Genomic DNA, 21,981 nt, shown 5'->3' on the forward strand with positions numbered 1-21,981 from the left:
TTCGCTACCTGAGTGAATGCATTTTACTACATGAGTGAAATTTTACATCGTTTACTACCTGAGTAAACTATATCCATCATTGCATTGTCAAATCGTTGTGAACCATTCATCCCTTGTCTTTGTATTTGCTAAATTAATTTGTTTGTATTTTTCATCATTAAGTCTGTGCATTCTTATGTTAGTTAAATCCAACATTTTGATTATATATACACACACATATTCATAATTAATTGCTCATGCAAGTCATCCATTATTAAACATTGTATTAATATCATCGCCAAAAGTGTTCTGTTGTGAATCCGAAAATCCCACCCAGTTATCTTGTTAAAATCAAAACAAGCCAACGACCTTTGATCAAAGAAAGTCAGCAACAAACTTAAATAAAACTATTGTTTCATTTTTCATTGTGATTAGAACATATTTATTGTGCTGTGAAACTTTCCTGTTTGCAGCAAAAAAGTGTGTACAGAGGAATCCTGCGTGGGTTATTTTCTGCGTCCCAGATAAAAAAAATTGCATCCAAATACGTTTAATTTAGCACTTCTGAGATCTCTGAATGGGCTTCTATCTTCCTTTGGATAATGGATGGATTAGAGTTCTCACTCTCCTTGACTTTGTTTGTGGCATTTGACCCAATATAATATAGTATATTACTGCCTCCTGCATGTATTTGGTATTGATGATACATCCTTATTGTGGTTCATGTCTTACTAAGTAAACAGGAGACAAATTATCTCTGTAAATGGAAAACATTCCAGACCAGTTGATCTTTGTTTTGGTGTTCCACAAGGTTCTGTTCTTGGGCTCATTGTTTTCATTCCATACACTTAGCTGCTCTCAAAAACCTTAGGTTGATATCTGGTGTCCCGCTAGTTGTACACTGATGGCACTCAAATATACAAAACTAGCTCCCTAACTGAAGTTGAAGCTATCTTTCAAGGCATAGAGAGGTGCATTTGCGCTGACATGGATGACAAGTAACAAGCTGCAAATGAATGATGATAAAACTGATCACTTTCATTCACATCCTTTACCTCACACAGTAAGTATTAGTAATACCAATATTGTATTCACATGGGGAGAAACAATTCATCGATATGTTGATGGATTGATACTTTTTCTGAAATGATGCACATGAAAATACAAGAGACAGAGAATCGGTACAAAATGATACTTACCGTATGCATGTTATTTTAGTCTTCAGCAGTCATGAATAATTATTATTGGCTGCCTTATTATTCTGTAAAATTATAATCCATCTGAAACAGCAGTCACAGGCACTCATTTTTATTAGTAAAAATGATAAAGATTATATGAGTCTAGAATACCCACTCGCCGTATTCAAGTTATCTATTTGAATTATGACATATATTTCCCAGTATGCATATTTGCATTTAACATTGGCTGTAAGTGAAAATTTATTTTCAGGTAGAAACTTTTCTGAGTTCTGTCTATAGTATACACACATTAAAAACTATCATATTCATATTCAGTGTATTTTGGCAATATGCCTTAAAAAGAGAACAACAGAAGCTATACATTGTAATGAATTTTAACTGAGTAACTAGATTACAGTATTGTAATTGCAAGTTAGTACAAATACTTAATCAGCTACCCTTAATCAAGAATTTGTTTCTTTTTACTTTCTGACAGTTCATTATAAAATGGCAGTTAAAAAAATTATAACTTGTTTGAAACAACCCCAGCACCATGTACATGACAGAAAATGCACACATCTTTCAGATCATACTGTTCATCTTAATTTCTTGGTTGCTGATAAAACTTTACTGTTCATAGACAACACACTGAAGAATATGAATCAACTAAACCTTTATTTTCAGCCGAATCCACACAGGCCAGCATGCAAATGCATCCAGTTTTAGAAAGAGTTTTTTAAAAATAATGTAACCACTGACTTCATAGCTTCTTCTCTGGTGGCGTAGATTGATTGATTTAGTGCTGTTTGATCTTACAGGAAGTAACCTTTTTCTTATGGCTGTACTGTGAAGAAAAGGAGCATGATGATGTCAGTTCAGATCCCTAGAGGAATGCGGTGGATCTGTTTAACTACCCTCAGAGGATCCAGGTGTGTCCTACCACCATGTGGTCACATCGTAAAAGGAAAGGTATTGACTAATTGACAAATTATGTAAATAGACTGTTTTAACTAATGTAAAATATAAAACGGTTTGAATGCAAAAGTGAAATGCAGAATAATTTTCTTTATTATAAATATATATATGTATATGGTTTTCTTGTTTTCAATGCATATATAGTGGTTTTCTTTATTCGATACATGTAGAATGGCTTTCATTTCTTTGTACATGTAAAATGGTTTTCTTTCTGTTTGATGACAATTCTTAACATCCAGTTATCATGGCCTATTCATGGGTTGATTGGCATAGAATATTTCATCCTGGATGTCAAATAGTATGAATAAAAAATGATACTGCCCTGCATTAGGGAGAGTGGGATGCAACAAGATGGCATGTTGTGTCCAGTTGCCATTTTTTTAATTATAATTTATTGAATTTCCTTTTTTGGCTTGATTTTGAAGTAGACAGTGAGTGCTGACAGTTATGTCAGATATATTTAGACGCATTTCAGACTTAGCATTTTGCTTTTGTATAATTAGTTTTTCTTTTGTCTTAATACCTTCAATTGTTTTTGTTTAATTAGTTTTTCTTTTGTCTTAAATACCTCAATTGGTTTTGTATAATTAGTTTTTCGTTTGTCTTAAATAAAACTTTCACATTTTACTTTCTTCCATTAATTCTTCACTTAACTGATTTCTGTTTCCAATGTCTGTAGTTACCAAATTATTATGACTTGGTGACATAAAATTTGAAATTTTCCACTTAGATTTTCTAGTAGGTTGCCATATGACCACTAAAATTGTCATATAGGTTGTCATGAGGCCATTAAAATTGTCATATAGGTTGTCATATGGCCATTAAAGTTGTTATATAGGTTGTCATAAGGCACTAAAATTGTCATATAGGTTGTCATATGGCCATTAAAATTGTCATATAGGTTGTCATAAGACCACTAAAATTGTCATATAGGTTGTCATACAGCCATTAAAATTGTCATATAGGTTGTCATAAGGCACTAAAATTGTCATATAGGTTGTCATAAGGCCATTAAAATTTTCAAGTATTATAATTACCTCCCCTTTGTCACCACTGGATGCTGCTTATATACTTGATATTCTTCATCTAAAACTTTTTTTTCTTGACTTGATAGATTCAAAACCATATTGGTATACTTCTTGAAATTTGTTGGATTTTTCTGAAAAATATAATCCTCTATCTGAAAAGTCAGTATTGTTTACTGAATTATCTTTGCATAATGGATTGGTAACTTTATCTTTTCTTCTCATTTTCAGTTTTGCATACGTTTATATTATCATGGATATATTACCTTTCACTATATGTTTTTTTTTGTTGTTGCAATTTTATACCCAAATAACATTGCTCTATAGCAGTCACTTTTGAGATTCTTTTTTGTTTCAAAAGATCCAGCTTTTATGCTTTGTGCACAGTTTACACCTGTTTTACATGACTTTGTCATTTTCCATTGCCATTACAGTTGACTTAATTCACCAAATATTAACAGTTTGAGGTCATAGAAGACACTTACATGATCAGTGAATTAAATGTACTCATTGATCCTCTAGTGCCACTTTGCAACTTGAATCATACGAGAAGCCTGATCTCGCTTAGCTCCCATTTCCATGGCATGATAGAAACAAATAAAATTATGAAAGTGCTGTCAAAGAACAACCAAGCAGCCAACTAACATGTTTCTGCCTGCCTAATGGACGCAAGTTTCCCCGCATTCCATAGCAGGATCAGAATTCATACAAACCTATAGGGAATTCAGCTGTTGTTAATTTATGCCGTTAACACCTGGGAGTCCATTGTAACAGATTGGTCTGTATGTATTCCATTCCATTGTAACAGTTTGTGGCTTACTATGGGGATTGGCCTGGTTGGTCTGTATGTATTCCATTCCATTGTTACAGTTTGTGGCTTACTATGGGGATTGGCCTGGTTGGTCTGTATGTATCCCATTCCATTGTAACAGTTTTTGGCTTGCAATGGGGATTGGCCTGGTTGGTCTGTATGTATTCCATTCCATTGTAACAGTTTGTGGCTTGCTATGGGGATTGGCCTGGTTGGTCTGTATGTATTCCATTCCATTGTAACAGTTTTTGGCTTGCAATGGGGATTGGCCTGGTTGGTCTGTATGTATTCCATTCCATTGTAACAGTTTGTGGCTTGCTATGGGGATTGGCCTGGTTGGTCTGTATGTATTCCATTCCATTGTAACAGTTTGTGGCTTGCTATGGGGATTGGCCTGGTTGGTCTGTATGTATTCCATTCCATTGTAACAGTTTGTGGCTTGCAATGGGGATTGGCCTGGTTGGTCTGTATGTATTCCATTGCATTGTAAGAGTTTGTGGCTTGCAGTGGGGATTGGCTAGGTTGGTCTTGTATGTATTCCATTCCATTGTAACAGTTTGTGGCTTGCAATGGGGATTGGCCTGGTTGGTCTGTATGTACTCCATTCCATTGGTGGTCCTCTCATCAATCCATACTCCACTAATCAACTTGGTTAGCAAGTTTTTGTGTATCTTGTGGACTGGCATCCTTTGATGATGCTGCATTCTCCCTTCAGCTGAGTTTAGCTGACTGAATACCGAATAAATCAGATTTTTAAATTGACAGACAACTTTTTACCCTGTACTATGGATCATGATTGTTGGTTGTGTCTATACAATTGATATTTGAACAAAATGAAATTTGTTGATACATGTTCTGCAGCTGTATATTGCAGTTGTGGTTAGAACTTAATGTATTAGTAATTTTATTATATGCATTTGCTCTTTCATTAACAAATAATTCTAGACAAGATATGAAAACTACAGTTCTCTCCCTTTACATTCTTGAAAACTGAAAATCCAACTTTGGTAAATGCATTTTCATTTGTTCCACATGAGTACAAATGTAAGGAAGTGATGGATGCTTCATCTAAATGTATTGACAAATGTGAATGGAATGCTTCGTCTAAATGTATTGACAAATGTGAATGGAATGCTTCGTCTAAATGTATTGACAAATTTGAATGGAATGTTTCATCTAAATTTATTTTTGAAACCTTAAACATGACAAATGTGAATGGAATGCTTCATCTAAATTTATTTTTGGAACCTTAAACATGACAAATTTGAATGGAATACTTCATCAAAATTTATTTTTGAAACCTTAAGCATGACAAATGTGAATGGAATGCTTCATCAAAATTTATTTTTGAAACCTTAAGCATGACAAATGTGAATGGAATGCTTCATCTAAATTTATTTTTGAAACTTTAAACATGACAAATGTGAATGGAATGCTTCATCTAAATGTATTTTTGAAACCTTAAACATGACAAATTTGAATGGAATGCCTCATCTAAATTTATTTTTGAAACCTTAAACATGACAAATTTGAATGGAATGCTTCATCTAAATGTATTTTTGAAACCTTAAACATGACAAATTTGAATGGAATGCTTCATCTAAATGTATTTTTGAAACCTTAAACATGACAAATGTGAATGGAATGCTTCATCTAAATGTATTTTTGAAACCTTAAACATGACAAATTTGAATGGAATGCTTCATCTAAATGTATTTTTGAAACCTTAAACATGACAAATGTGAATGGAATGCTTCATCTAAATGTATTTTAAAAACCTTAAACATGACAAATGTGAATGGAATGCTTCATCTAAATGTATTTTTGAAACCTTAAACATGACAAATTTGAATGGAATGCTTCATCTAAATGTATTTTTGAAACCTTAAACATGACAAATGTGAATGGAATGCTTCATCTAAATGTATTTTTGAAACCTTAAACATGACAAATTTGAATGGAATGCTTCATCTAAATGTATTTTTGAAACCTTAAACATGACAAATGTGAATGGAATGCTTCATCTAAATGTATTTTTGAAACCTTAAACATGACAAATGTGAATGGAATGCAGATAAAGTTGAGACGAAATGAAAAAAAGGAATGCAGATAGGTTTCAGATCAAATGCAAACCTGAATGGAATGCAAATAGAGTTCAGATGAAATGCAAACCTAAACAGAATGCAAATAGATCTCAGATGAAATGGGAAAAAAAGGAATGTAAATAGAGTTCAGATGAACTGAAAAAAGAATGCAAAATGATTTCATATGAAATGAAAAAAGGAATGCAAATAGAGCTGAGATGAAATGAAAAGAAGGAATGCAAATAGATTTCAGATGAAATGAAAGAAAGGAATGCAGCTAGAGTTAAGATGAAATGCAAACCTGAATGGAATGCAGATAGATTTCAGATGAAATGAAAACATGAATGGAATGCAGATAGAGTTTAGATGAAATGAGAAAAGCAATGCAAATAGAGTTCAGACGAAATTCAAATATGAAAGGAATGCAAACAGAGTTCAGATGAAATGCAAATGAACTTCAGGGTTGATAAAATTATGTTTCATAGTCCATATCTGTGAAGACAGTGGGGAACCAAAATACCAGATCTTATCTTGGTCCAGGATATGCTTTGCTGGTGCTTTAGGTAACATGTATCCCAAGCAGATGCAATGTCCTAGCCATGTTATTACCAAGGAGTGATGAGATTACATGTTGAGTGGTTTCTGCAGCCAGCAACCATCTGATTTATGCTCATAATGGTCATCTGGTGTTTGATCTTTTCACTGCCAGGTGGGATGTAAGCTGTCCACATTTGTGTTGCTGGTACAGGACCCAGAGACCTCGGTTTTGGATGTTCTTTATTTGGGATGGGATCAGAGGATATACCTTCCACCTTTGGGAGAGTAGATTTAGGTCAGGACAGGGATCTGTCTTATTGATGAACTTTGATCTGAACTGGTCCTGGTTATTGGCATAGGTCTTAGGATGGAATGTGCCTTAAGTTTTTCCACGGCACAATTCCTTTTTGTATAAGAATTTTACCAGGATGTTACTGAAGGTACCGTCTTACAAGTTGTGCTTCATGATTGTCTTAGCCTCAGCTACCAGTGTAATTTAAATGCATACAGTTGACCCAAACTAACTTCAGTACTGATCACAGAGTTCAGTAGTTTAAATGACACAACCAGGATGCGTAGCCAATAACTCGTTCCAGAGAGTCAAGATTTTATGGGGTAGCTTATGCTTTCAGATACTTCCTGAAACATGCTGAAGGTGTTTGTTACAGCTGGCAAGGACATTTCTGCTCATTGTTAGAGGAAAATTAAGAAAGAACTCTGTAGGTTTTTGCATTGTTGCCTCAAGTGGATGATTCGCCAAGTGGCTTGTTAAATCTCACAGAGTCTGATACGAAAACATCAGTTCATGAGTTAAGAGCCATCTCATTCAAACATGAATGTGTGATTAGAGATGTCAGAGGGGCTGATGGCTGGCATACACAGATGAATTTCACACGCTTTTGTCTTCACGATTGAGCCTTGCAGAGAAGAGAATTGAACCAGGCGGGTTGGGTTGCAATTGCCCAGATATACACCAGACCTTGTTAAGGCCAGCACGGCTGAAACAGTTGCATTAGTTTTAAGTATATGCTTCATCAGTAAGGAAGCACCAGGCTTGAGTACTTACTTTTAGGTTTCTGGTTGATCATTATATCAAGTTACTATCATTTGGTTGTGCTGCCTTCCATTAGGAGAGTGGTTTATCTTTCACATGAGGAATGTTATTATAATGTTCTCTAAGGATAACCAAGGTTAAGGTTGACAGCTCATGGATTTTCTGGTTCTTTTATCTATTGAAAAAACTTCAATATGATCATGTTATGTATTTGATGGCATCATGACCATTTTAATTTAAAACTGAGAATACAGTAACATGATTAAGCTCTCTCACATCTCCTGACAAATGCAAGCATACTCATCTATTAGCTGGGTAGCTACTTAACAGTGACATGCTAGGTAATTACACTGCATTATAGGTAACTGTATTTTGTTAGTCTGTATTGCGTATAGATGGGAAAGGTTAATTTTGTTTCCTCTTTCAGGGAGAGTTGGTGTCTTCAGGGCTCAAAATTAGTGGTAGTCCGCTAGCCCAAGGCTAGCAAATTTCCTGTCGGACTAGTAACTTTAATAATGTTAATAGTCCGATGGGCTAAGTTTCGGTTATCAATAGTCAGCATTTGTTTACGCCATTCCCTAAGAAAAGACTTGACTTTGCAGATGTTCTGTAGAATCAAAGCAGTGGCCATTGTAAACACAGTCATAAAATATTAGCATGAGAAGATGAAGTCAATTTCTGCACTTAACAGCGCAAATTATGGTCCTGTAATTAACAACAGAAGTTTGATAATTGATCTTAAATAATCTGATAACGAATTAAATGAAAAAATTACATGATTTCACACTTTATTCCCTCAACCACAGTAACAAACTACAAAGCGGTATACCACACAAAAGAACACAGCAAAAACTATTCAAAAAAATTAGTTCGCATGTTTTTTTTTATTTTAAGGTTTTTTCTTTTGTTGCTTGCTACCCAAACGCTCCAACAGTCACAAACAGGAAACTACATATATTAAATTTCCATCAAAATAATTATAAGAATTAGATCAATTTAGTACGATTACGTTATTGACACATCCTTTCCATACAACTACTTTTTCTGTGATGATAAGAATAGTTTTTATATTTTTCCCTTATAAGAATGAACAAATAATTAAACAGACATGGAGATATCCAAGCAGAATGCCATACATTTGTTGGGAATTAAAATCTCTGAACATGGGTATTTGAAAATTTTCTGCCTTGTTATTAATTTCATCAATACATTGAGGCTCGATTAATTAGGAACAATTACCAAGCTTACGACTTATGATACCGTAATTGGAGCTGTTAAATACAAGGCGCCGAGTGTCAGATGGCTTCGTTTGATGGGAACACACCTTTTCCAAGCTGAAACTAACACTATCTTCTGATGCTAATATGTTATAACAGTTTACAATAGCCACTGCTTTGATCATGCAGAACATCCACTGAAGTTAAGTCTTTGTTAGGGAGAGGCCATTTAATTGTGGGAGGGGGCAAAGACATGTGTTTTAAAACGTGCTTCTTGCTCTGATTTTCTTATATAAAGGACACTGTGCCATTCCCTTTCTTGCTGTACGTAATTCGCGTCAGCTATACTATAACATTTTGTATTTCAAAACAAGACACAATTCCCTCCTTATAAGATGTGGCATTTGATAGAAGGTATTCAGCCACCAGAAAAAAAAGCAAAAGATGAACGAGAATGATTTCAGAAGAAATCGACAATAGACAGGGAAAGGCTGAATTATGACGAGGAAAGGAACGTTATGTGGTGTAACTGGTGTACGTAATTTGCAAAAACAAACACACAGAAAACATCCAGTTTTTTTGCGGGTTGTTCGAACATTAAAATTGAATCGGTAAATGTACATGAAAGCTGTGTGACATTGTTTTGTGAACAGGACTAGTAAAGATTTGGCAGGACTAGTCAATTTCTCAGTCCTTCTGGCTACAAAGAAATTTGTGTTAAATTCGAGCCCTGTTCTTTAGTTGGTGGTGGGTAATTTTATATGCTATGCTTATTGGGTATGTATTCTTGGAGAAATGTAAAATAAGAATGTCCGTTTTTTTGACTTTCTTGTCAAGTCATTGTTATTGTTCATTCTACTCATAGGATGGAAAATGACAGGCTTGCATTGTATCATCCTATATTTTGTGTGATATTTACAAAACTAGGCAGTATGTTTCATGCACCATGTCATTACAGAACTCTGAAGTATTCATCCATCTTCTGTCATTACAAAACTCAGCAGCATTCATCCATCATCTGTCATTAAAAAACTCTGAAGTATTCATTCACCGTCATTACAAAATTCAGAAACCGCTCCTGTAGCCTAGTGGTTAGAGCTTCTGCCTCAGATGCGGAAGGTCATGGGTTCAATCACTGGCCGAGTCATACCAAAGACTTACAAAAATGGTACTAACAGTTGCCTTGCTTGGTACTCAGCATTATGAGGTTAGTGTTAGCTGGTTGGCCTGGTGTCAGGATAATGTGACTGGGTGTTACATCATGCTATGTCTGCAGCATGATGCCCCAGTGCTAGACATCACTATAAGCTGCCACACTGCAGACATCATAGCGATTTGAGTAAACAAATTGTTAAAGCTATGTTAAAAATCCAAATCACACATGCACACACACACAAAATTCAGAAGTATTCATCCATCATCTGTCATTACGAACTCAGCAGCATTGATCCACCATTTGTCATTACAAAACTCAGCATTATTCATCCACCATCTTACATTTTAAAACTCAGCAGCATTGATCCACCATTTGTCATTACAAAACTCAGCATTATTCATCCACCATCTTACATTTTAAAACTCAGCAGCATTCACCCACCATCTGTCATTAAAAACTCAGCAGGGGCCCTGAGTGGTCTAAAATGCTCTCCATTACATATCTCACCTCTGTCTGAGTGGGTTTGAGTCTCGGATTCAACCAGTGTGGATATGTGAGAAAGCTTGCCAGTAGCTTCTCATGGCTCAGTGGTTCTTTCCAGGAGTTTTCTCAGGTTCTTCCTTGACCATTAATACTGGCCGCCATGTATAGCCTATCATGTGCTGAAAAATGGCGTTAAACCCTGCAACAACAACATCAACAAACTCAGCAGCAGCATTTATCCACCATCTGTTATTACAAAACTAAGCGGTATTCATCCACTATCTGTCATTTTAAATCTCAGTAGCATTCATCCACCATCTTCATTACAAATCTCAGCAGCATTCATCCACCATCTGTCATTTTAAAACAAAGCAGTATTCATCCACCATCTGTCATTTTAAAACAAAGCAGTATTCATCCATCATCTGTCATTACAAAACTTAGCAGTATTCATCCATCATCTGTCATTACAAAACTCAGCATTATTCATTCATCTGTCATTACAAAACTCAGTAGTATTCATCCACCATCTGTCATTATGAAACTCATCAACATTGATCCACCTTCTGTTATTACAAAACTCAGCAGTAATTAAACACCATATGTCATTACAAAATTCTGCAGCATTTATCCACCATCTTCATTTCAGAACTCAGCAGTATTCATCCATCATCTGTCATTTCAAAACTGAATAGCAATCATCCACCATCTCTCATTTTAAAATAAAGCAATATTCATCCATCATCTGTCATTATAAAACTAAGTATTGATCCACCATCTGTCTTTACAAAACTCTGCAGTATTCATCCACCGTCTGTCATTACAGAACTAAGCAGTATTCATCCACCATCTGTCATTAAAAAACTCGGCAGTATTCATCCACCATCTGTCATTACAAAACTAAGCAATATTGATCCACCATCTGTCATTACAAAACTCGGCATTATTCATCCACCATCTGTCATTAAAAAACTCAGGAGTATTCATCCATCATCTGTCATTACAAAGCTTGGCAGTATTCATCTACCATCTGTCATTACAAAGCTTGTCAGTATTCATCCATCATCTGTCATTACAAAACTCAGCAGCATTCATTCACCATCTTTCATTACAAAACTCAGCAGCATTCATTCACCATCCATCATTACTATGTCTGGCATCTTAATGTAGCAACTGCATTGCTTCAGAAAAATGTTTCCCCACACAAACTGACAGCATGTGGTGTTTGAAACCACTTGGAGCATGTAAAAATCTAATTGAGTTTTTTTATGCACCTTCTCCAAAAATGTGCAGACGCTTAAATTTAGAATAGATTTAGAGACTTTCTGGGTATTGGACACTGCGCTGTGTTACTTACTGACTCATTTTTTATTTGGTTTTAGTATCTCAGTCAATCTTGACATATCAACAATGATCAAAACATTTTCTAAATTTATATTTTTCCAGATTTGCTATTCTTTTCCACGAGCTATCCCAGCAAACTTTATACCTTCCATATGGGGTCCCAGAGGATTGAAAACCGAGGTGTTCTGGTCAAAAGATGGCATCACTCAAGAGGAAAAAGAGGAGATTGGTCAAATGTAAGTATCAGAGTGTGTGGGGCCTGGTTAACACAATAGTAAATCACTTACTTTGGACCTCTGCATTAACAGGTTTGATCACAGCTGGCTCCTTGTGCTGGGTAGGCGGTTGCTGTCTGAGGTCATTAATTTTCTATAGTTTCTCTGTTTCCTCCACTTGTAAATAGCTGAGAAGACCAACAACTGAACTAACTCATTAAACTCGGGAGGTTTTTGTCGTTTTGGCCTGAAATGTGAGTAGGAAAATCATTTTGGGGGACTATTTCTGAATACATCCTAATACATCGACTTCCAAGAGATGTCCTGTTAACCTAATGCCTAGTTGTGTTAGAAACATTGTGTTTCATTGGCTATTTCACTTGCGCAAGAGCAGAATGGTAAAAGTTGGAGTTTTTTTTTTTTTTGTTGCTTAATGGACCCATCATTTGCATATCAAGACCACTCTTTATTCCAAATGCCCATCTTATCCTACTTTTTGCAAAGGTTTGCCTGTCTGTGTGCAGTTCAGACTAGTCTGCCTTAGATCTGAGACCAAAATGTCTAAAATCCAGACACAAAATCGGATTCTGACCACAGGTGAATTTAGGGTGGAAAAAAATCGGGTCCAAACATTAGGCTTTTCTCTCTCTATTTTATAGTGCAACTAGAACGTCCAGATTATTTGGTATCATTGTAGAGCTACACCTGTCTACCTTTCTATAATGCCACCCACTTTACTGTATCCATGGTTCCCACGCTACCAGGAAATCGGGGGAAAAGTCGAGAGAAATGATAATTTTATTACGGACTCTGAAAAGTCATTGCATTTTGCAGATATTAATAAAAGTCAGGAATAAACCCGGGAATTTTCCTCCACAACTTGACACCCGAAACAATTATGCAATTGAGTCGTAACTAAACTGATCGTGAGTTAAATTTATCGAGTTCTAACCAGAATATTAGGTGGTTGCAGTATGGATCATTTGGGGGCTTGCCATAAATATATTTTTTGAGACAATCCAAACGCTGTGGATTAGATTAGATATGTCTGGTTGACCTTTTGTTTTACAGACAGTTCGATATCATTTCTGTTTTCTTTTTTTATTATATAGAAGGTGTGAAAACCAGTCTAGAATCACAAGAGGCCAACATGGTGGAATTTAAGCATAGCTGCTTTACGGATGGGCAAACAAACTTAAACGTTGTTAAGTTGAGTTATACCTGCATGAAATCGATATGAAAATTATTTATTTTTTCTCAGAAATTGCGAGTATTGAAATCGTTTTGTTAATCTGCTGAAAGACGATAAAACTAATGCATTGATGAAATTTGAGCTGGTACTAGTGATTTCAACTGCTAGTCGCACGAGCACACATAATTTCACAACCATCATTTTCAAATATTGTAGAAATATTACATGAAAGTCGTTTACTTTTTGTAATAAAAATACAAATTCCGGAGTTGTATCACGTGACTACTATGTTGATATGTGCTCTCTCACGCAGGGAGCATACAAAGCAGGAACCAGAATACTCAGCATGATGAATCAGACTGGCCAAGTTTCTTGTAGTTCTCAAAATAAATATGTTGAGAATTATATGTTCTTTTTGGTTTTGACAAAAAGGTATCAGACTTTCATTTAATATCATTGAAATTTTGTACAATGACATTGAAAAGGAGTTTGTTGTTGATATTACTTGACTATTGGACTTCCGATAACGTGTGAGAGTTGTGAAGTCATGTGACTATTAAAGCAAATGGCGAGTACCGGCCACAGGCACATAATTCCGGGGTAAACTAATCATGTGTACACTGACCAATTATCATGTTAATTGGTGAGTGTACACATGATTAGTTTACCCTGGAATCAAATGCCTGTCGTACCGGGTCAGGTTTCATCTATGCAGAGTTTTGCCTAGTCTGTCAGCGGATTAAAGACATAATGATTATAATACTTGCCATTTTCGAGAAAATAAATAATTTTCCTATCTATTTTATGCAGGTGTAAGTTGATATAACATAGCTTAAACTTGCTAGGCCTGCTGGTAAGCTATCTTACGGTGGTGGCAGAATCCAGATGTTTGATATGTAATTGCTCTGAACCCACGCTCCATCCTAAATGTCCAGATGTGAAAAATGGGGTTGGAATATTTGGAGGATACACGGATTCAAAAATTTTGACTCTCTGAGTTGAACTTTGGTGTGAAACTATTACACAGTGACATGTAGCTTGAAACATTGATTTCAGATCTTAAATAGAATGCAGGAGAAATGGGAAATTGTTGTCCCTTTTGTTATATGTTAAGAAATGATAAGAGCCCATGTATCAATACAGGTTTGGGGACTGGTTTATTGAACTACAAGAAGACAAGTTGATTTTACAGAAAATTCCATCCTTGTTTATACAACTATATAATTTTGAAGGTCTTTTGTCAAAATTTAAATCAATCCTTTTATAAATGTCTTTAAATGATGGAATTTTTATCCAAATCATCTTAAGGAGTTTAGGTTGGTTGAAAAATCTTATTTGAGATTTTATTGGCACACATAAATTCAGGGTTAAACATTTTTTGTTACAAGATAAGATTCTAATACTTTGCATTTATTTGGGTTTTTTTTTCATTCTGTGATAGGAAATGTTTACTTTGTATAACATGCACATATATTGCTCTAGAATTCTTTAGAATTAAAGGTTTGAAAGGAAACAAAATAGTTTATGCTCATTATGTTGTTTCCATGTAGGAACATAATGCAGGTAAGCAAAGTAACGTTAGAATTTGTATTCTGTACATTGAAATGGCTTTAAATACCAATTTATAGGAATATAGTCAGACTTGTTTTGTGTGACTCATTTTGTGGTTTTGTACATGATCATCGTTTCTGACATATATTTTGGAGAGTCTTGAAAGAGAAGCATCTTCAGATACTGGAAAAAAACCTGGTAAAGACCTGGAAATTTATATTTAGAAAAGTGTGGGAACCATTTGTATCAGATGACTTTGACGCTACAGAGCTCGGCAGTAGGCTACTACCTCCTGATGCATAAATGCAGTAGGCTACTACCTCCTGATGCATAAATGCAGTGCCAGGACTTAACGAGTTAAACTTTTTACCTTGTGCTTTAGTTTTGAAAAAATGTTTAGGTCCCACTACAAAGAGTGTTGGAATAGGTAATGATACCTTATCCATGCATTCATCATTCTGTCATTTAGAAAATTTGACTGAACTGCAAAACCCCAAATCAGATATGAGAGATGCATACTTCTGTATCATTGAGAAAGAAAGAGAGAGGGAGATTTTTATTAGTCTAATCCTACTCAGTCAGAAGTTTCAAATGTGTTGCTATGGATACTTTCTCATTGCTTGAACTATGTCTTCAAAATTTTTTTTACAGCATAGGGTTTTATGTGACAGGAGAGGGTGATACTTTTCATTGGTGTCAGTTGAATATCATGCATTAGTTGTAATGAAACATCTTAGCCGTAATTTTTGTGAAGCATTTAATACAGATCTTTCAGTCCCCCAGCTATATTTAATTTGTGTTGTGTGTTGGCTTCTGTCAATGATTATAGCTTGTTAGGGTCATTTTGTGAACAATTACATATACAATTTTTTCTGTGATTGTAGATTATATTTTAAGATAATTACCACTTGTAGGTAAACATGTTTAATTGGATGTGAGTTTAGAACATTGGTTTTCCCTTTGGTAATTTGTAGTCTACCTGATGTTTGCCATGTTCTTTACTAAAACTTAAGTGAAAGACTTGACCTTGTGTATAAGTTAGAATGTTCTGGAAATGACCTCTTGACTGTCATCCTGGTTCTCTTGTTGTCTCTTAGGTTTTTATAGTAAGAATTTTTGCATCAGAATTATTTATTCCTATCTTAACATCAGTGGTGCAATTGGTCTCTTTGTTGTGTTCAGTTAAAATTTGAGCAAATTTATTTAAATTATTCGTTGGAATTACAAAGTGCTGATTAATACCTTCAGATTAAATCACTATTTTAGGATTATTGTGAATTCATTTAGAGACATTTTGAATTATATCATTGTGATACATGAAGATTGCCAGCACATCAACTATTCCAGGTTATTTGTAAATCAGCACATTCAAGATTGGAATTCATTCAGAATACTGTACTTTTGGAACTGTGATAGAACTTTAGGACTATTTAGGATTAAATTCACAATACTGCAGATATGCCCATCATTGTGAATTGGGTGTAAATGTCCCAAATTGCAGAGCTTGTTCATTAATCATACCATTAAAAGTTGAGATTTTTCCTTTAACCACCCCCCACCCCCCCATTGTTTTAAGTTGTAAGTCATAATATGAAAGTATTTTCAGCCCTTTCAACTTTTTTATGGTGATTTTTGTTTCTGGTAAAATAAATTCTCTGGTAATTTCCTTTTGAATTATGCATTTCAGGTTTGTAACCCAAGTGCTTTCTGTCCATTCCAGTCCTTTGTGGTAATTTATAATGCGTTTTCAGTGTCAAAGTTATAACCTGAGAGTGTTTTCTGTCCTTTCCAGTCCTTTCATGTAATTTGTGACAGTTTCCATTTTAGGTACATAGCTTGCTATATTTCAGGACAGTTCATTTCAGTCCTCAGTCTTTTCGGGCAAATTGTGTCATATGATCAGTTTTGCACTATCACCTGGAACACTTCATTTTGCTTGATTGTATTTTCTTCATGATATACTGTCTTCTTTCTTTCTTTTTTGTTAGATTTATACAACATTTGTTTTTACTGTGCAAACTATCATTGGTATTGTTTCTATAAACCTTTCATGTACGTCTTGTCTTCAAAATGTTGGACAGTGGTTAAAAGAATACAAAGAGCTGTGTGCTGTAAATAGTGTTGTATAACCATACATGGACATGTTTTGTCATGTTTTTAAATGATTTCAGCATTTTCTGGGTTCACTTGGAATTTTTCTTTGCTGTTGTAAGTGCCCTGAATTATTCAATAGGATCACAAACTTTCTTTCTACTTTCCATTCATCCCATTAGCATTCCATACCCTAGATAAAGATCACATTAGTATTTATCCATACGTCCATTCATCCCTATAGCATTCCATTCATCCCTGTAGCATTCCATTCATCTCTGTAGCATTCCATTCATCCCTATAGCATTCCATTCATCCCTGTAGCATTCCATTTATCCCTATAGCATTCCATTCATCCCTGTAGCATTCCATTCATCCCTATAGCATTCCATTCATCCCTGTAGCATTCCATTCATCCCTGTAGCATTCCATTCATCTCTGTAGCATTCCATTCATCCCTGTAGCATTCCATTCATCCCTGTAGCATTCCATTCATCCCTGTAGCATTCCATTCATCCCTATAGCATTCCATTCATCCCTGTAGCATTCCATTTATCCCTATAGCATTCCATTCATCTCTGTAGCATTCCATCATCCCTATAGTATCCCTGTAGCATTCCATTCATCCCTGTAGCATTCCATTCATCCCTGTAGCATTCCATTCATCCCTATAGCATTCCATTTATCCCTATAGCAATCCATGCCCTAGATAAAGATCACATTAGTATTTGTCCATACGTCCATTCATCCCTATAGCATTCCATACCCTAGATAAAGATCACATTAGTGTTTGTCCATACGTCCATTCATCCCTATATCATTCCATACCCTAGATAAAGATCACATAAGTAATTGTCCATACGTCCATTCATCCCTATAGCATTCCATTCATCCCTGTAGCATTCCATTCATCCCTATAGCATTCCATTCATCCCTATAGTATCCCTGTAGTATTCCATTCATCCCTGTAGCATTCCATTCATCCCTATAGCATTCCATTTATCCCTGTAGCAATCCATGCCCTAGATAAAGATCACATTAGTATTTGTCCATACGTCCATTCATCCCTATAGCATTCCATACCCTAGATAAAGATCACATTAGTGTTTGTCCATACGTCCATTCATCCTTATGGCATTCCATTCATCCCTATAGCATTCCATACCCTAGATAAAGATCACATTAGTATTTGTCCATACGTCCATTCATCCCTATAGCATTCCATACCCTAGATAAAGATCACATAAGTAATTGTCCATACGTCCATTCATCCCTATAGCATTCCATTCATCCCTATAGCATTCCATTTATCCCTATAGCAATCCATGCCCTAGATAAAGATCACATTAGTGTTTGTCCATACGTCCATTCATCCCTATAGCATTCCATACCCTAGATAAAGATCACATTAGTGTTTGTCCATACGTCCATTCATCCCTATAGCATTCCATACCCTAGATAAAGATCACATTAGTATTTGTCCCTATGTCAATTCATCCCTATAGCATTCCATTCATCCCTATAGCATTCCATACCCTAGATAAAGATCACATTAGTATTTGTCCATACATCCATTCATCCCTGTAGCATTCCATTCATCCCTATAGCATTCCTTACCCTAGATAAAGATCACATTAGTATTTGTCCATACGTCCATTCATCCTTATAGCATTCCATTCATCCCTATAGCATTCCATTTATCCCTATGGCATTCCATACCCTAGATAAAGATCACATTTGTATTTGTCCATATGTCCAATGATCCCTATAGCATTCCATTCATCACTATATCATTCCATTCATCCCTATAGCATTCCATTCATCCCTATAGCATTCCATTTATCCCTATGGCATTCCATACCCTAGATAAAGATCACATTTGTATTTGTCCATATGTCCAATGATCCCTATAGCATTCCATTCATCACTATATCATTCCATTCATCCCTATAGTGTTCCATTCATCCCTATAGCATTCCATTCATTGCTATAGCATTCCATTCATCCCTGTAGCATTCCATTCATCCCTATAGCATTCCATACCCTAGATAAAGATCACATTTGTATTTGTCCATATGTCCAATGATCCCTATAGCATTCCATTCATCACTATATCATTCCATTCATCCCTATAGCATTCCATTCATCCCTATAGCATTCCATTTATCCCTATGGCATTCCATACCCTAGATAAAGATCACATTTGTATTTGTCCATATGTCCAATGATCCCTATAGCATTCCATTCATCACTATATCATTCCATTCATCCCTATAGTGTTCCATTCATCCCTATAGCATTCCATTCATTGCTATAGCATTCCATTCATCCCTGTAGCATTCCATTCATCCCTATAGCATTCCATACCCTAGATAAAGATTGCATTAGTATTTGTCCATACGTCCATTCATCCCTATAGCATTCCATTCATCCCTATAGCATTCCATTTATCCCTATGGCATTCCATACCCTAGATAAAGATCACATTTGTATTTGTCCATATGTCCAATGATCCCTATAGCATTCCATTCATCACTATATCATTCCATTCATCCCTATAGCATTCCATTCATCCCTATAGCATTCCATTCATCCCTGTAGCATTCCATACCCTAGATATAGATCACATTAGTGTTTGTCCATACGTCCATTCATCCCTATAGCATTCCATACCCTAGATAAAGATCACATAAGTAATTGTCCATACGTCCATCCTTATGGCATTCCATTCATCCCTATAGCATTCCATTCATCCCTATAGCATTCCATACCCTAGATAAAGATCACATAAGTAATTGTCCATACGTCCATCCTTTTGGCATTCCATTCATCCCTATAGCATTCTATTCATCCCTATAGCATTCCATTCATCCCTATAGCATTCCATTCATCCCTGTAGCATTCCATACCCTAGATAATGCTCAATGTTAAAAATGTTTATTTCCCATTATTGGCTAAGAAAAATGGAAGTCTTATAATTTGATATCTAAACAATTCCTGTGTCTAACTTCCTTTTCTAATTCGGTGTACAAAACCAGACAGGAATCGTAGGTATGTCAAAATTTTCTTAATCATTCCCATGTCAGCGGCGCAAGCTAGGTTGGCTGATCATAGGGATCCCTCTGGATGAGCCCCAAGCAGAAATAATGATTTTAAGTTAATTTCTAAAAATAGCTATATGATATATATCATAATTTATAAATACAGCTAGATATATAATTCTATATCATGATACATGTACAAAACTAAAACCCATACATATGGAGGCTCTGTGCTCTATGTCTTTCACATTATAGCTGTATACTCTCCCATTATAGCTCTGTACTCTCCCATTATAGCTCTGTACTCTCCCATTATAGCTCTATACTCTCCCATTATAGCTCTGTACTCTCCCATTATAGCTGTATACTCTCTCATTATAGCTGTTTACTCTCCCATTATAGCTCTATACTCTCCCATTATAGCTCTGTACTCTCCCATTATAGCTCTGTACTCTCCCATTATCGCTCTATGCTCTCCCATTATAGCTGTTTTCCCTTTCCTATTATAGCTCTATACTTTCCCATTATAGCTGTATACTCTGTATGTTAGTGTGTCAATACATTTGCTGTAGTAACATATTAACATAAAGTTGAAATGTGCTTTTCAGTGATCCTGAGGAGTTGGTCAGACAAGCGGATAGTGTGGGAGCTGTTCTGGCAGTAGTGTCCAGCTATCAAACATGTGAAACCAGCATCAGCTGCTTGCATAAGCTGAGATCACTGAAACGACCTTCATCGACAATTTCAGCTGAGTTGTTAGAGGATAAAAGATTCAAAATTCTTTGTGATCTGATAATGGAAAAAGTTGGTTTCCTGAGTGATGAGGCAGCTCTGATCTGTGTAGGTAGCATGCTTGAGATATTTAAGTTGGATCTGCCATTACTAGAATGCCTGGAAAACCACCTTGAAACCAGATTAATTAGGATGCCTATATCTCAAACTATCCAGATGTTGACATTGCACCATGAACACCAAGAAACTGAATTACGGAAAAGAGCCTTCCAACAGGCTGTTGAGGTTTGTAGGAAAAGATGGGTTGAAATCTCACCCAGCAGTGTCACCATGCTAATGGCCATTTGCAAGGAGGACTCTTCTTTTTTGTCAAAGCTTGAGGAAAGAGCTCTTGATGTTATAGAATCCTTGAAAGCAAATGATTTATACTTTATATTGTACCAACAGGCTTTACAAAAGCATCGTAACACTCCTCTGATAAAAGCCATTGTATATCATCTCACAAAAGATAATGATCACAATTTTAACATAGTAAAATTAAGAAACTTGTTTTATGCGTGCTGTATGCTAAGCATTTATGATGTCAACTTTTTGACCAAGTTAACTATGAGCCTTAGGAACCAGATTGCTGCGGTTCCAAATTATGTTATTCCAGCCTCGGTCATATCTTCTTTTGGTGTACTTAGATGGTACGACTATGACATGTTGAATGTGTTGCTCTCTAGAATTGAGCATGAATTGCACATTATGCCAGACAAGGACATCGCTGCAGTTTTGAGGACATTGTCGTGTTTGAATTACCCCTGTGTAGAACGGCTTGGTTTAGTACAGAAATGCATGCATGAAATTGAGAGCTTGAAGTATGAAAATCCAACAGTGTGGTTAGAGATGGTGTGGTGCCTTGCTGTACTGGAACAAGCTGATGCTGACATAATCACCTCTGTCCTGGAACCCAGCTTCATTCAGGATGTGATCATGAAGAATGGTAGGTTTTTTTTTGTATATGAGGTAAGATTTTTGCCTCATTTGTATCCGCAATTTATGACAGATATTATTGTTGCTATCTTTTTTGTTGTTATTGTTGTTGGTACCCATGACCATAAGATTTAGGTATTAATAGTGCCTTGTGAAAGGTTGAGGCATACATCGTTATCACATTTTCATTGTCATGGCAGTGATATGCAGCAATGTCAACAATGATATGCAGCAATGTCAACAATGATATGCAGCAACGTCAACAATGATATGCAGCAATGTCAACAACTTTTTGGTGAATTCCAGTGAATTTTTTTCTAATTTTTGGAAGTATTGTATTG

The 21,981-nt window shown here is 35.7% G+C and overlaps 1 protein-coding gene across 1 annotated transcript in view; it reads left to right on the top strand.

Annotated features, from left to right (window-relative positions):
* Positions 1-21,981, top strand: part of LOC149791178 (FAST kinase domain-containing protein 4-like) — a 44,379-nt gene that overhangs the window by 4,874 nt on the left and 17,524 nt on the right. Inside the window, exons 2-4 of the mRNA XM_089969628.1 lie at positions 1,976-2,126; positions 11,946-12,079; positions 20,542-21,650. Of these exons, the coding sequence (XP_089825754.1) occupies positions 2,019-2,126; positions 11,946-12,079; positions 20,542-21,650 (1,351 nt within the window). The 5' untranslated portion in view covers positions 1,976-2,018. The remainder of the gene's footprint in view (positions 1-1,975; positions 2,127-11,945; positions 12,080-20,541; positions 21,651-21,981) is intronic.

Source organism: Sinohyriopsis cumingii, chromosome 9 (assembly GCF_028554795.1).
Source record: "Sinohyriopsis cumingii isolate HCF-2022 chromosome 9, ASM2855479v2, whole genome shotgun sequence".
In the NCBI taxonomy this organism is placed as follows: Eukaryota; Metazoa; Mollusca; class Bivalvia; order Unionida; family Unionidae; genus Sinohyriopsis; species Sinohyriopsis cumingii.